The following is a 16,757-nucleotide window of genomic DNA, read 5'->3' on the forward strand; positions in this document are numbered from 1 at the left end:
AAGCTTGTTCTAAGTAGGTGCTTTAGACCACTGAGCCATCTCTCCAGCCCATGAAGAGTTTTTAATAAACAAAAGTGTGTTGTTTTTTAACATCGAGTATGTTGTTTTTACTAACCTTATTAAGTGGTTGGAGCTGGGGGTAAAAGCACATATGTACAATGTAAATGTACATATATGCATAGATATGAGTAAAGAATTCAGGGGAGCTGGAGATATAGCTCAGTGGCATAAGCGTCTGCCTGGCAAGTGGTAGGTCCCGAGTTCGATCTCGAGTACCACAAGAAAACATTCAGAGCTCATATAAATATTGCACTTTCAGTGTTTTTTCATACATTCACATGTTCCTGGTGGGTAGGTGTGTAAGTCCTTAGGTAAAAATATCCAGAAGCTGTTCTGATACTTGTTAGTTGTGGACTATACTGTTTTTACCTAACCTTATGGGTTTTGTGATCTTTTTTTTTTTTTCGGAACTGGGGATTGATCTCTTTTCTTTTAATGCTAAAACTTCAACCTTTTTCATGACAATAACTTGCTGGATGATATATACATTTAAATTTTTTTTTTAATGAATTTAGGACAGGGTCTGCAAGGTCTCACTACGTAGATTGGACTCATAGTGATCCTGTTTTTAGCCTCTCAAGTGCTGGGATTACAGGCGTACGCCACCATGTCCAGTCTCAATGGCTGTCTCAGCACGCCCTAGGGGCAGCGCTGGCACGGGACACAGGGATTGAACCCAGCCTCTGAGCTTTGCAGAAGCAGGCGCTTTAGTTCACTGAGCTATCTGGCCAGCCCTTATATTTAAATTTTTGGTGAATAATGTAAAATTGATGTCTGTATAGATGATAGTCATTTGACCACCCACAGAAATGTGAGAGAGTGCCTTTTGTCTACTTCGTTGCCTTTAATGTGTACCCAGTATACACGTTACTTGTAATGTACTGGGTTTATTACTCACCCTGACCCCAACAGGATCTATGGATATATAATTTATCCTAATTCTTGTTACCATAAGGTATTAAACACTTTTATCTTTTTTAAAATTTTTTTTTAAACTTTTGTTAGTACATGTTTACAGTACAGAATGATTACATTCACTGTAGGAAATTGCTATATGTAGGTAACACATTTCACTTTTTTTATTGATAAACAAATATCAATGAGACTGTTTCAAAAGTTGATTAATAGGACATTTTCAATAATTAATACATTGTACATTGTTATCTTCTTAGTGGTTATCCATTGTACAAGAAGCAGACAGGATATCCAGTCCAAACACTATTACTACAATAAACACTCTTATCTTTGTAAAATGGAAATTCATTTCTATTTTTTATAAGATTCAGATTTAAAAAAACAAAAATAGTGGGTGGCCGGGGAGATGGCTCAGCAGAATAAGTGTTTGCTTGGCAAGTGCAAGGGCCTGAGTTCAATCCCTAGTTGTGCAGGGGGGTGGGTGGGAGGAAGCGAGACAGTGTGTCTGTTGCATTTTCTAGGTTTGAACTTATGAATCTTGCCTCACTCTCCTAAGTACATGAGACTGCAGGGGTATGCTGCCATGTCCAGCCCTCATTTCAGTTTGAATTCACTTTTTTGGGAAGGCAATCTTGAGACAGGTCTCACTATGTAGTTCAGAGTGGTTTCTGATTTTTAGCAATCTCCTGCCTCAGCCCCTTGAGTGCTGAGACAGATGTGTACCACCAGGCCTGGACACCTTTTTCTTATGATTGAGATGGTTTTATGTTTAAATGTTGCCTATTTTTGCTTATATCAGCTTTTAATGCCATTTACCTATTATTTTGCTGGGGTTTTTTTTTGTTTTTTTTTTTTTTTTAATTCTAGTGAGGTTTTGGGGTTTTTTGGTAAATGAATTGAAAATTTCTCTTACTGCTCTTTATATGGTAGTCCTGCCATATCCTAGAGTGGAATATCTACTCATAGGTTTCCCACCACCTACTGGATGCCTAAAACTACAGATAAAATACTACATGTGAATAAATAATTTATAAACTACCAAAGCAAGAGATTAACAATATAATAATAATAAAGTACACCATACTGTAATGAACTTACATCTGATTTTTCTAGGGTAGGCAATGTATGCATCATGCATACTTTGGACCAATGGATGATTCACATCCCATAGAGTACAGTGGCAGAGAAATGATGTGTGTGCAATAGTGGGCTGTTTATCATTGAAAGCTCTAAAAGGATTTCTATTAATCGAGTAGTAATATGAGGTATCGTGCTACTCATAACAATTTAAAACTTAAAAGATATTCTAGAATGTTTCATTAATGCATTTGGATCGAGTTTAACTGAAACTGTAGAATCCGCTTATTTGATTCTAAAGCAGCAGAATAATTTAACATCTAAATACTAAATTCTTAATACTATTATCTGTAAAATTTTCATTCTTAGTCTCTAAGACCATTTTAAGGCTTTCTGTGTAGATAGTATATATTGCTTATTAGTTTTAAGGTGTGCTTTATGTAGCCAGCATATGTTTTTAAATTTTCCCTATAGTAATGCGTCTTTTCACTACTATTTTTAATATTTACCTTCATTATATTTTGACTGTTTCAATATAGAAAAACTACTCATACGTTTTTATTAAATATGAAACTACTATCTTACTCATTTTTTGATGAATTTAGTTTTCTCAGATTTTTTAGTTGTCAGATCATATCATTAGTAAATAGTAGTGTTACTGCTCCTGCTTACATTTTCATACCTACTTTTGTTAATATCCTCAAAAAAATGTCAAGAATAACAGTCTTTATGAAATGGATGAGAGTGTATATAGTATTTTTAATATTGTGTATGATGGCTTTATTGTGTTAAGGTATATATACAAGGTGTTTATCTGTTCATTAAAAGCTATGGAGGTTTTTTTTTAAAATCAGAAATGGATTTTTTCAGTGATACATGCCTATAATCTTAGCACGCTAAGACAATTGTAAGTTCAAGCCTGACTTTCAGCTGTCTCAAAAAAAAAACAAAAAGTTTTCTCATATGAGAGAAATTATGCTATATTTAACTTCGTATGTTTTAACTCCTTATTTCAGTTTAACATTATGGTCTCAAAATTATCAATACAGAATAAAATGATGGCAGATTTTTTAAGTGAGTATGAGTAAATCGGGGAAAAGGAGAGGAGGGGGTTAACAGATGATTAAAACACATTACATTTCTGTACTATTACCCAGAATAAATATAAATTTCAGATATTGCGTACATGTATGCACAACAATAAATAATGTTTAACATAAACATTATAAAAGGCCTGGGAATGTAGTGTAATTCAGTGTGAAGGTCTAAGTCCCCAGTACTCAAAGAAAATAATTTTACAGAAAATGCTAGTGTCATCTTTTGCTTTTTATTTTATTTATTTTTTGTATTTTAGGGAAGGGTCTACAGGGTGTTCAGGGTCTCACTACTAGATCGGACTCATAGTGATCCACCTGTTTACAGCCTCTCAAGAGCTGGGATTACAGACCTGCGCTACCATGCCCAGTCTTAGTTGTTGTCTCAGCACACCCAAGGGGCGGGGCCAGCTGGCAGGCTTGGGGATTAAACCTCTGGCCCAAGTGCCTGCTTGGAGGCACTTTAATCTGCTGAGCTATTTGGTTGGCCCTATCTTTTGCCTTTTAATTTTTTTTCTTTTTTTTTTTAGCTCAGTGAAAAGATGACAAAGGGGAATGGAAGGGAAAACAAAAAGAATCAAGATTTGATATATATGTATCAATGACCTGTACTAAATATATTCATTATGTATTACAAACACAGACTAATGAAAGAAAGTTTTAGGAAAAAGGTTTATGAGTACATATTTTATGTGAGACACTTAGAATTCTTTATAGTAATACAAACTTTTGTTTTGTGATTATACCATACAAATTTTTGCTGTGACATTCAGATGAGGCCATGAACCTAAAAAGCTATGAGTTGCATTTTAATGGGTATGAAATCTTTTATGTTTATCATAAATCTGTATGTGCTGACTGAATATTTATACCTGGAGACTTTAATATCACACAACTCATGTTCAGGTGTCATTGAATATGTAATTGTTTCTAAATTTCACATTATACTATACTTTGAGATTGTACTATAAATCTTTTGTGACTGAGTTATATAGGTATGTTGCTGAGATGATTTATATTCATTCATGTTACTTTTAATTTGAGTGCACTGTTTCTGAACCAGCCACTTGATGTAGCAATTACTTGACTTGAATGTTCCTAAATTCAACATACTCAGTTACAAGAGCTTGGTAGGAATTACTATACTTTTAATAGAAAATTTTAGTTTTTTCTCCCCTCTTCATTGACATATTTATATTTTGTATTAGTGACATAGCAAACATTTTATTGATGTCATGATTGTACATGTGACTTAAAAGTAATATACTTTATAGTTATTCTACGTTAAAGGTTTCTAGTTAATAGTTACTATTGCGTTTGTAAATTAGCAGTTAAAATGCAGTAGAACTCATTTAGCTTATTGATTCTAATTGGAGCATTGATTCAGAAGCTACTATCAAGATCTTGAAGTGATTTGGATTATAAACAGCATCTTTTATCACTGTACTGTAAACATGTAAATACATTTTGTCTAGTCAAACATTGGGCAATAGTAAATTAATTTTACTCAATTATGAGAAATTGTTTTCTTTTTAAAAAAGTAATTGGAACCTCAAGTCTGATTTAGAAGTAGGTATCTTAACACTTTAGCTATTAATAGTATCAAATAACTTAAAAGCAAATAAATTAGCTATCTTGATTTGAGTTTAGCAACTTTTTAAAGTATTTAGACTATAAGTATTTTCAGAAATTCTTAATTTTCTATACACCAGTGTTCTTAATTGTTTTAGGCTGCAGTGCGTGGAGCTCGTTTCAAAGGGCAGGATCTGAAGCTGGCGTGGAATAAACCAGTAGCCAACATTTCAGCAGTGGAGACAGAAGAGTTGGAGCCTGACGAAGAGGAAGTATGTTTTGTTTTCTGTCTTTTCTTGCCTCTAATTGTTCATAGTGCACACATATATGTGATTTTTTATTTTTAAGGTTATGCTTTTGACATAAAACTTTCATTCCTGAGCCATATGCCAGATAAATTCTAAATTTTCTGGATTAAACGGATGAAATGTTGATTGCTAATCCAAAAAGAATATATAAAAAATCACACACACACACACACACACACACACACACACACACACACAGTTTCATTTACTCTAGAAGATAGTATTTATTGATTAGATTTTTATCCACAGGAAATTTGGTAATATTTTAAGTTTTAAGGTATCTATTTTACTCATTTGCTATATTAAATGTTAGCTTTCTTTTAATTCATTTTGTTTTAGTTCATTAAATTGAATGCCTACTAAATGGTAGATTCTGTAAAAGGCACAAAAATGAATAAGACACGGTCCCTATTACCAAGGAGCTTATAATCTGAAAAGGCATGTAGTGGCAGATATATAAGAAACTAATTATAATAGGCAGACCAGTGTTCTGAATGAAGATTTGAACAACATGCTGTAGGAACCCCGAGGAAGGAATGATTATTCCTGACTAGAGGAATTCTTAAAGGAGGTATCAACAGTGGAACTGGGCCCTAAAAATAAAATAGCTTTCCATCAAAAGTGCTGGGGAAGGTATTGTAGGCAGAACTGTAAGCCTCAGGATAGATATAAAAGAATGCATTTTTCTTGCATAACAGCTGTCAGTCTGATGGCTTAAAGGTGTGAGCATATAGCACAGTAAATGGAAAGCTTTAAACCAAAAAGTTAAAAATAAGCAGCTCTTTTGCTTGATTATGCTTGATTATTTAAAAAAAAACTATAGGAAAAGTTGAAGTTAAGAAATAAAGATAAGGCAGGGAAACTAAATGATTTTGTGTTTTACCTTCGTTAGGTTTTCATAATAGCACTTCATATTGTTTGAAAAGCACTTGAAGGCTGTTATACATACCCATAGTTAAATGCAAGAATAAAATGTGTATTTTGAAACTCATATACATGATTTGTCATTTTATATTTTAGATTATACCTTTGTCCTTCCAGGAGTTTGAATTGAATGGGGAGAAAAGCAGGCGAGCTCCTGGTATTAGGTATTTTGAAAAGTTTGGACAAGCATTCTGAGAAACATTTATGAAAGAAATGGGGAAAAGGAATGCTGTAAAAGAAAATGTGCATATAGTAGAAAAGAAATCATGGGAAAATTCTATACAAAATTATTCATTGATTCAGTGTTCAGAGTTCAGGTCAGAGAAAACTGATGTTTTCTTTTTCTAAGTAAGTGTTGAGCAACATTTCGAAGGATAGAAGATGGCGTCATTGGTTAGCGTCAGGAAGTATGGCATGTACACAGTCTTGATTTGCCATTTCTTCAGTGATGTTTCATGCAAGCATTAGTTCAGATATTGTAGGGAAATCCTTGGATATAGGTTGCTTGTTTCCTTAATGTTCTAGCTAGATAAATACTTTTTGTATTCAACTCAAAAAGAGAGATCAGTTTTAAAAGTGTCACCTGTTTTTCTTTTTCTTCTTTTTTTTTTGGGTAAATTCCTAAATACATTTTAACCTAAAGTTTCAGGAAGAGTCTTTGGTGGATGACTCATTACTTCAAGATGATGATGAAGAAGAAGAGGACAATGAATCTCGTTCTTGGAGAAGATGATTTGACTGATCATTGACCTACATATACTAGAACTCTACCTGTGTTTCATTAGTATTATCTAATGTACTTTTACATATTTGTAAAACAATTTTTGGTAAAATGTGATGAAGATGGATTTCACAAATAGACAAAAGAGAAGAAAATACCTTCTGATCCTGTATTTTGAAAAGATTGATGTTTGCATTTAATTTCAGTAAACAATTGCTAAAGACATCACACTAGAACATATGCAATGTTTTTATTACATACTTCTACTGAACATTACAGAATTCTTTGGGTTCTTTGTAATTTAATGAATAGGTCTGAAAACTTATGACCCAACACTTGTTATAATTTAGAGGATTTTGTTTTAGTCCAAATAAGGAATGAATTTGCATTTAAAATCTTGATGAATGTTTTCAAAAATGAATAGATAACATAGTACCTAACTGACTTTTCCAAGTTATGTATTCATAATATTACATAGTAGTATGCTTAGGCTTTACTATGTATTAGCCTTTTTGTTGGACTTGTGTATGTATTTTACCACATGGGTTTTAATGATAATGGTGTATGACTGCTTCACATATGAGCCCTTATGCATCTGGATGTTAAAAATAAAGTGGAATGGTCTCTTAAAAAGAAAAGAAAAGAAAAAAAGAAAAAGCAGTGAGAAAAAAAAAAAAAAAAAAAAAAATTCTTTGATTTAAAAAAAAAAAAAAAGAAAAAAAAAAAAAACAACAAATAATAAATAGACCATTCCAGACGGTGATTGGTACCCTTTCCCCCAGTTATCACAAAAGGAGCTATAATCACTAACTTACTCTTAATAATGGTTACTGGTAACTTTATAATAATGTACAGTCCATTGTTTAAAATTTATACCACTTCAGTTTGGTTTGATCCTATAAATTTTCAACAGATGTCTTAAAATTTAAAAGCAGACTGATTAGTTTGGAACCAGACTTCAAATAGAGCTAACATTTGGTGAATAAGAAAACAACATATTACATTTTGGATGTATGAGAGAAAACTTGACCATTTGAAGATGTATGAATAAAGAAATGTACTATAGATACTACTTTAGGAAAACACTGTTTGGTAAGTGTTCCAGTCTGATACTTTAAGTGTGCATTTCTTATACTTGTATAAAAATCTTTGACATTTGCAACAATATTGTGATTTTTAAGTGGATTTCTCTGGCAAGTGAACATGATCATTGAAAATTGATAATAGCAGTTTTCAGGAAATAAATATATTCTTTGTAGAATGAGGGGGGATTATTATATTTCTCTTTTAAAATCCATCACTGCAAGTTTTGCAAGTGTTTCTGCCTTTTTTGAGATTATAGTGATAATTTTTTAAAGCACATTAAAATATCACTTTCTTCCATATTGGGGTCTTCAAAATTAAAAATCTTTGTTCTGTCACCACCACCATACTTTTCTGGCAAAGGAGTAACTTACACATATTTTGGTTTTTATTTTCCCCCTATAGTTAGGGTTAAAGTTATATGTTTTTGAGGATAGTACTATTTCATAAGGGTATTTGACTTGGAATAGATTCATGATACAAAAAACTAGATCCATGCTATATTTTTATGTAGTCTCTTGTATATTGAATTTGTGCTATTCTGATTCATTAGGTAAGTTTGTTTTCTTTTCTTTTTAGTAGTCGTGAAAGGTGCCAAATTGGCAGAGGCTCACGTTTCTTCTCTTTACACCAAACAGGTATTATAAAGAAAGTAAATCTTTCAAAGGCCAGTTAAATCTCCGTGATGTTTTTGGCTCTATAATTTGATTAGTAAATTCTAGCCTTACAATGTAACTAAAATTACTTGCTCTATTTTAGTCCATAAATAACTAATAAATTTCCCTAGCCTAAAATTCTCTGGTAACCTAGAACTTGACATGTTGGCTTTGAATGAATCAGAAGACTCAGTGTTTCAGTTTGGTCCCAAAGTATGATGATTTTATTTTTTATTTTTTTTTCCCCTAGAAGCAGGGATTGAACTCAGGTTCTTGTACTTGCCAGGGAAGTGCTTATTCCACTGAGCTATCTTCCCAGCCCCAGTATGATGATTTGAAAAAAAAAAAAAAACCAAAAAACACCATTAGTTAGGTTTGCATTTATACTTTCATAAACATTAATATATTTTAATTTTATCAGTATTATTTGGCTATTTTTTAAAATACTAGTACTCTACATGTAGTTTTGTGTAAAATTTAAGGTAGCTCTTTAAAGTAGTTGTTAATTACCATTTTACAGATAAGAAAACTTAGGTTAGCAGAAATAAAAGTGACTTACCAGAGTTACAGCTATAGCTAAGAGTAGAAGGACTAGATTTGAGTACAGGCATTCAGATTTCAGTGCCAACTTTTTATTGTTTGACTGCATTGCTGTCTCCCTCCTAATACTGATTGAGCATGTCATTTTGCTTATAATAAACATGCTAGTTATTGCCTCAAAAACTGCATAAAATTAGCTTTCTTGATCATTAGGCACTTCAGATTTTCAACTCCCTCTTAATACAGCAGTTTGTTCATATCTCTGTTTACAATACTTACATGGTAATACAATTTAATGGTTTTTATGTCTGTATTCCCTACTACATTCCAAGCTCCTCTAGGAAAGGGACCATGTCTTATTCATCTTGTCTCTATAGTGCTTATTGTAAAGCCTGGCATATGTGGGTACTCAGGTGTCTGTGGAATGAAATAATGAATGAATGCATATTTAAATCTCCAGTAATGAGGTGACAATTACCTCCCTTACTAATTCTTACCTGTTTTCCTAAAGTCTCTCCACAGTCTCCTCAGTCACTGAGACCTTTTTGCTAAACAATTGATTTAGTTAAGCTTTTCATTTGATGCGTTACAAGTACTGTTAGATGTAGTCTTGGAAACTGGAATATCTATAACAGTTGACAAGGCATTAATATTTTTGGAGTATTTGTAGTCAGTTTCAGTGGTAAATTAGCTTCTGAGTTTCTATAGTATGTGACTAGAACTGCTGAGAGCCACTAATCTAGTCCAGAACCACTGATCCAGTCTATACCAGTTACTTTTTGAAGTCTAAAGATGACCTTGTATACAGAACTGGACAAGAGTTAAGAGATTGAGATTTTGGTGTTGGCTATTTAATTCTGTGGCCTTCTCTTACCTTATCCAGTGTTGTTTGTCAGTAAAATGAAAAGGGTTGGACTAGATGAGCTCTCTTGAGGTCCATTTCACATCCATAGTTTTTCTAATGCTATCCTAATGTTTGATCTAAAATAATGTAGCTAAATTCTGTTGGCTTTTGCTACTGTTGTTTCCATCATATCATTGGAAACAATTTGATGTCTTTGGTATAGTTTTATATATAATGTTCCCAAATGCTTCCATGTGCTGGCAGAAAGTCTGTTGAACTCACATAGATTAACTGTGGTGTTCACTTGCATCCCCTCATCCCACGTATCTTTTCCTTTGCTTCTATGAGTTTCTCCCCAAATATGAATTTAAATCCTGTTTTCTTTTACTGTATGGTACCTAAAAGAAATCTTAAGAGTGGTGCCTTGGTTCATGAACTTAATTGTTCCATATTTCTGAAAGAGATGGCCATGTTCAAATTCATGTGGGAAAGATAGCTGCAGTCCTGTTCATCACCCGATGCAGAGTTTGCAGATAAAAAGTTTGCCAAATACTTCTGTTTGCAAACCAAATTGTTCGCAAACAGAAGCATTTATAAACTGAGGTACCACTGTAATTCCATAACTCTCCGAACAAGGTTTTTGATTTATTGTACACATCTAGACTATGCAGGCTGATTTGAGAGTGGAAAAAGGATTAAGGGCAACATAGGTAACTACTTGCAGGAAAAATAGAGGGAAATTACATATTACAATTAAAAGGTTGATTAAGGTTTCCTTGGGATGCTTGATTTGTCATTTTACATATATCATGTTTATGAGCAATATTGTTTAATGTTATTGGATAATTGTAACATTTTAAAAATCAAGTATTTAGTTGATGCCCAACCATTTAATGAAAATGTAGGAATGGGAAATACTCCACAAATTGTTTTATTGTGATATGATCAAATGTAACAACCGGTAGTGTACTATAAATACAACTGTTTCAGCTGATAACATGTAGCAAGTATGATTGAGCTTAACTGAAGAAAGTATCTTGTTACTAGGTGTTACTGGGGGGACTGTATTTCCTATTAGACACCAAGCATTTGGTATAAAGGTTCACAAAGAAAGCAAACTTTTGCTTGTTTGGCATGCTGAAGTGTCAATGGTTGTTTTATTAGCGGTTATACAAATTTTATTAATCTATAATTCTTTTTTCCTCTCACATATTAGTCCTAGAATTTATGTAAATTTTACAAGTTTTTTCCTCCTTTTACAGAAGTCTCTTAGCCTTTTCAGACAAAAGTGTTCTGAATGGAATTCTGGATTACTAAGTTAGTTCACTTACTGATCTTTCTCTTAGGACCTTTCTTCATCTAAAAGGCCTATAAATTAAAAATGGAAATTTAATGTAGAATTAAATCACCATTATGAAATATTTGTAAAACAGAAGATTCCTTTTCCCAGATAGGAGGGTCTTTTGTTTACTGAAGAAGTTAAGTATATAGGCTTCTAGAAAAGATTAGTTGCATTTTCTTTCTTACCATTGTGTACTTAGCAGATGAAATATAACTTTTTAAATAGTTTTCTAAAAGTCATGGGAAAGAAAAAAACCTTGGTGAACATGATTGTCATTGTCAGTTATTTCTAATGAAAATATTTTACTTGCTTAGTAGAAAAACACCTACTTTGGTAATAACTTTTTTGCAGTTTTGTCAGTAGTTTCATTATTCAATGTAAAGACATTTTTTAGGGTTTTTTTTTGGGGGGGGGTTGGTATCAACATTTTGTATTTTACTCCTTCCCAAACTGCTTCCTCCCTCATCTCTTCCTATCCAGAGTAAATCTTTCATGGGCCAAGAGCTATCTTATTTGATTAACTTCCCCCCCCTTTTTTTTTTTTATCATTTTTAGTTGTTGATCTTAGTGCTTAGCGTGGAATTTTATATCATGGGGTGATTAAAGTGTGAATTGATCATCATGTGGAGCTTAATTAGGTACCTGACAGCTATTCTGAAATCTCTGGGAAACTTTTAATTTTTGCTTTTATTTTTATTTAGAATAGCTTGGAATTTGTATATGATTTCTAAAAAAACTCTTTGCCTACCTACACTTCCATGAAAACATACTATCTGATGAGTTACTAGATTTCCTAGCTGAAAATTTTCAGTTATAGCCATGTTGTGTTACAGTGATCTTTGCATCTGAAGCATGGTACAGAAAGACTTCGTTAAAATCATTTAGCCCAAAGTTGATCCTTTGTGTAATTTGTCTACAACTTTGATTCCTTTCTCAAATAGATTTTGTTTTAATTTTTAAAAATTAAAGATCTGTATATGGTGTGATTCAAGTTTTAGATTTATTTGCTATTTTCAAAGTTTTTTTTTAATAGCTTTCTCTTCTTCCAGCAGAGAGATCATCATTGCCTGAATTAGCTTTGTGACTACAAGAGCAAGACCTGTTCCTGTCTGGAGACGACTGTTAATGATTATTATCACCTTATCATTTTGTTTGCTCTTTATCATTTTGAGTAGCTGTTTACATGTACTATAATTAGCATTTTATATTTACAGTACTCTAAGCATACACCCCACTCCAAATGTGTATCTAAATATATGCTGTGACCTCCCATAAATGTTTTCTCCCCTTCATAGCCATTTGTTTTTTAAAACACCTAAAAGAAGAAATGATGCCTTTTTTCCCCTAATGTGAGATATATACAGTCTCAGCCAAATTGATAATTGTGTCTAGAAAATCTATAAAGCCATGATAATGTGTTTATTAGCAATTTAGAATGAAGAAAATTAAAAAGTTAAACGTAAGTTTCGGTTTTAAATTTTCTTGGTTTTAGGGTATATTTCCAGGATCAGAATAGCCACTTAAAATAATTTTGAATAGATAATGTTAAAAATTTTTTTACATGCTATTACAGTCTGCCCTTTTCTTATGAATATGTTAAAAGTCATTGCCAAGGCTACACATTTTTTTCTTTTAGCTCTTAGGTTTTCAAAATTAGAATAATTTTCTTTAATAAATTATGGTTTGTTGATTATAAATACCGGAAAATAAATTTCTGATTTACAGTTTTTCATGTTGTAATTAAGACATCAGAGACAATCTTAAATGTAAGGGAAATGGTGTGTCTTCCATTGTTAAAGATCATAGTTTTCAACTCTTAAAAGTGTATGTATAAATTATAAGCAGTACGGTTGGGATTCTAAAAACTAAGTCTCGTTCTAAATATCACAGTATCATTTTGTATAAAGGGCAACATGAAAAAATGTTTCCACAGATTTATTCTTCCATAGATTCTTTGGAGCCATTTGAGAAGGTGTACATTACACTTAGTAACATTATTAGAAATGTCCAAATTACAATTTCTGTTTACCTTAGGGTTAAAAATTTTTTTTTTAGTTCTATGCAGCCATACTTTTTTCTTTTGGTGCAAATGTTTTATTTTCCCTAAGAATATGCATTGTGATTGAACAAATTATCAAACAATAAAATAGTGTAATGAATACATCACTCATAATGTAAATTATCTATTTTGATCTATATTGGTTTTACAAGGCATGTTTAAAGGAAAATTACGTGTTTTGGAAAGTTTAATACTACCTAGTCATCTACAAGGCTTTTTTTGTTTTAATTGGACTTTTCTTTTGATTCACATTACCAACTAGAAGATAGGTTCAGCGAGTTCACAAATATTTTCCCAGATTAGTTTGGTAGTCTATATTCAAGGAAAGATTCTCCTCCCCTACAGTGGTGGTTTAGATGCTACATTAGAACCCAAAAAATATTTTCTGAAGAGACCATACTTTCTGTAATTTTGATTGGTTAGTGAATGTGGACCACTTGTGATCATCATCAGCTTTATTTTGTCATCTTTTTTATACTTTGCTTTTAAATTAAGAACAAAGCAAAACAAAATTGAATATATCATTGGGAATCAAAATTCAAAATAATATCATTCTTGCTAAGATGATTGTGTTTTTGAAAATTGTTGTGAGAGCCAGTTAATTTATTTAAATGCTCATATGTTGCTAAATTAAAATAGGATTCTCATTCTTATTTCCTGAGTAAGAGTCTCACGGAGCTATGTGTACATAGGTAACTGTACAGAATCACATTTATGTACTTAAATGAAGTGGTTTACCTCTGCATGATTGCATTATGGAAGCCTTTTATATATCTTTATATTTTTCAATATGCTTAAATTTTACACTATTAGCTGCTCTAGTCATGCTATATTTGTTTTTTTTTTTAAATAGAGTTTATAAATATGCTCAAAATACAGATCAATGGAATATTTTTGGTCTTGTTTACAAGATAAATACTTTAAAACACACCCCTCAAGTGTCTTAGGAAAAAGTCAATGGTGCTACAAAACCTTTCATTATCACTTTTGAACCTGTTGTCTAGACTTTGCTAGGCTTTAGTCTATGATTGCTTGTGATTTATTCTAATCTAGTAGCCTAATTATTAAAAGTGGTCTGAGCTAAACCAAGCAAATGCCCAGCTCATTAGAAACACGTTTTAATTTAAGGAAATGATGCAGAATGACTTTATGTGTGCTCAGTTTTCCCCAAAAGACTAGCTTATTTTGATAAGCAGGAGGACATTAATTTGACTAAATTTTAAAATTACATGTTCAGCATGGCCATTTTCTCATATTTCAAATGGAAAATTTTCTAATCTTAAAATATTATGTAATATTCTGCCTTAAATATCAACAATCTCAGTAAGAGGCAGAGTAATTCTTCAAATATTTGCAGAACATTTGATAACTTACAAGATATGTGTTATTACAGTGTACAAGGTTTTCATTTATGTGTAGTTTTTATTTTATCCTAAGAATTTTATTCCAGCACCTTAGTTCAATATCGGCAGAGCATCCATAAAATACTGCTTTTGATTTTCACTGTCTTGAATATGTTTTTGAATGTGACACAAAACATACTGTCTGGCACAAAATTCCCTTTTATTGTTTTATTTTAATTCACATTTCTGTGGACTATTGAATCTGAAAACACCAAAGGAATCATTTCTTGTCTGGAGGTTGGATTATTCCAGTGTTTAATACCTGTGCCCATAAGTATCCCATTTCATGAATGTGTGTTGGCATGGGGAAAAATTCCCTGCTCTTTGCGTGGAGCGAAAGTAATTGGTTAAGCTGTAGCAGCTTTTGTTTATTTTTAAAAGTGATAATAAAACTTGAACTGAAAAAGGCAAAACTTGAAATAGAAAACTACTCTTGTATGCTTACATGTTTATGTGGGGTTGTCAACATTTTTATTATTTATAGTTGAATTATGTTTTGTTTGTTAAATATCCATAATGTTTATTATTTTTATATTTTGAAAAATTTAAAATAAAATAGTCTTACTAAAAACAGTTAATGTTTTAAGAGTTGTCCTGGATCTTGCATCAGTTAATGTTAATAGGAATTAAAAATATTTGCATCCATCAGGTATTCCAGTTGAGAATTCTAAAAATTGTTTATACAAAGAAGTGGTTGTACATTTCCTATTGCCCTTTACTTTCCATTCTCACTTTGTCTCCTTTGTTTCCAGTATATTACTAACCAACAACTTCTCTCACATATACACAGACCTGTTCCTTACCCATCTTTGGTTCTTGCCTCTTCACTGATGGAACACTGCTGAAACTTTCGTTATTCCATTTGGTAGTCAAAGGTTCTTAACATGAAAAATATGGAAATACTAGTGATGTCAAAGGAATACCTTACATACTAAAAGCAGAATTTGATATAAAATGCTTGTAATGTCAACCTCCAAAGACAGTTTCTGGAAGGTGTCCCACAATTTTCATCTCAATCTTCTCATGATTTGGCCTAGTTTTCCAGCATCCAACATGATTGCTTTACATTTATTTTATTGAATGACAAGTATTACACATTTGTTCTTTTATGTTTCATTACAGATATTCCTTCTCTTTGTAACAAAGTGTCCTACTTGGCCCTAACACTGAACAAAAGGTCAAAGATCTGGTTGAGAAAAAGAAGTTTCATTAAATAGGGACGGGAAAATTATTGGAAATTACGTATACAGTTAAGCACACAAGTTTGTAGCTGAGCCCTGTGGAATAGTGCAGATTTGAGTTTTGTCATTCTTTCCTTAATCTAAAATGTATTTCCTCACAAAGAAGGAATTTGTCTTTGTTAAACACACAAATCCATAGGTGGTAATTATCAGGGAGCTAGAACTTGAAAGTATAGTGATGTTATAATAGCCACTTACCTGTAAGTGATCAGTATACATTTCTTAAAAATAGCATTATGTAGTTTATACAATTTTGTAGTCTTCAGTTAATATTTTTAAAAAGCCCTTCATTGTTTGTAGATTACTCTATATTCATCCTTTCTAAAACCTTTTTAGCATTTTATTAGTGATCACAACACAGTGATCACATTCTTAATGGCAAATGGGTACATGTACTTAACCCATTTAAATTCTATTTACATTTGCTTTCCCTCGAATCCCCCTCTTCATTGCTTGTTACTCTTTCCATTTGTAGATATATCTCCCTGCTTCCTGTTATATTTTATTTATTCTATGGGTTCTTATGAGAGAAACCATATGGTACTTAAGTTTGTGTGCCTCCATTTATGTTATTGAACACAGTCTCTAGGTGCATCCACTTCTCTACAGATGACTTAAAATTATCCTTTATAGTAGAATAGTACCCCATTGTGTGTCACCACATTTTCTTTATTCATCTGTTTATAAAGGATGTTTCTATGATTTATCTACTTTTGGGGGGGCTACTATACCAATGATCATGCATGTTTAATGATAGCAAGCTGTCATTAACTATTTAGAAGATAACTAGAAATAACTGGGTTGAATGGAATTTCTATTTTTAGGTTTTTTTGAAGAACCTCCATACTAATTTCCATAGTAGTGGTCCATTCCCACCAGAAATGTCCCCCCCACACACACACACTCATCTTTGTAAAC

At 32.2% G+C, this 16,757-nt stretch overlaps 1 protein-coding gene across 11 annotated transcripts in view; it reads left to right on the forward strand.

Moving 5' to 3' along the window:
- Rbm26 (RNA binding motif protein 26) overlaps window positions 1-15,107 on the forward strand; it is a 90,913-nt gene extending 75,806 nt beyond the window's left edge. For 10 of the 11 annotated variants that reach the window (XM_023709601.1, XM_023709600.1, XM_023709605.1 and 7 more), the window contains 2 exons: window positions 4,877-4,990; window positions 6,594-7,369. In XM_023709601.1, the coding sequence (XP_023565369.1) occupies window positions 4,877-4,990; window positions 6,594-6,683 (204 nt within the window). In that variant the 3' untranslated portion in view covers window positions 6,684-7,369. Of the gene's footprint in view, window positions 1-4,876; window positions 4,991-6,593; window positions 7,370-12,185 lie in introns of those variants that run through there. The other variant, XM_023709604.1, reaches the window with a different exon arrangement.
- Window positions 15,108-16,757: the final 1,650 nt, after the last annotated feature.

This window comes from Octodon degus, unplaced genomic scaffold, assembly GCF_000260255.1.
Source record: "Octodon degus isolate 3935 unplaced genomic scaffold, OctDeg1.0 scaffold00013, whole genome shotgun sequence".
In the NCBI taxonomy this organism is placed as follows: domain Eukaryota; kingdom Metazoa; phylum Chordata; class Mammalia; order Rodentia; family Octodontidae; genus Octodon; species Octodon degus.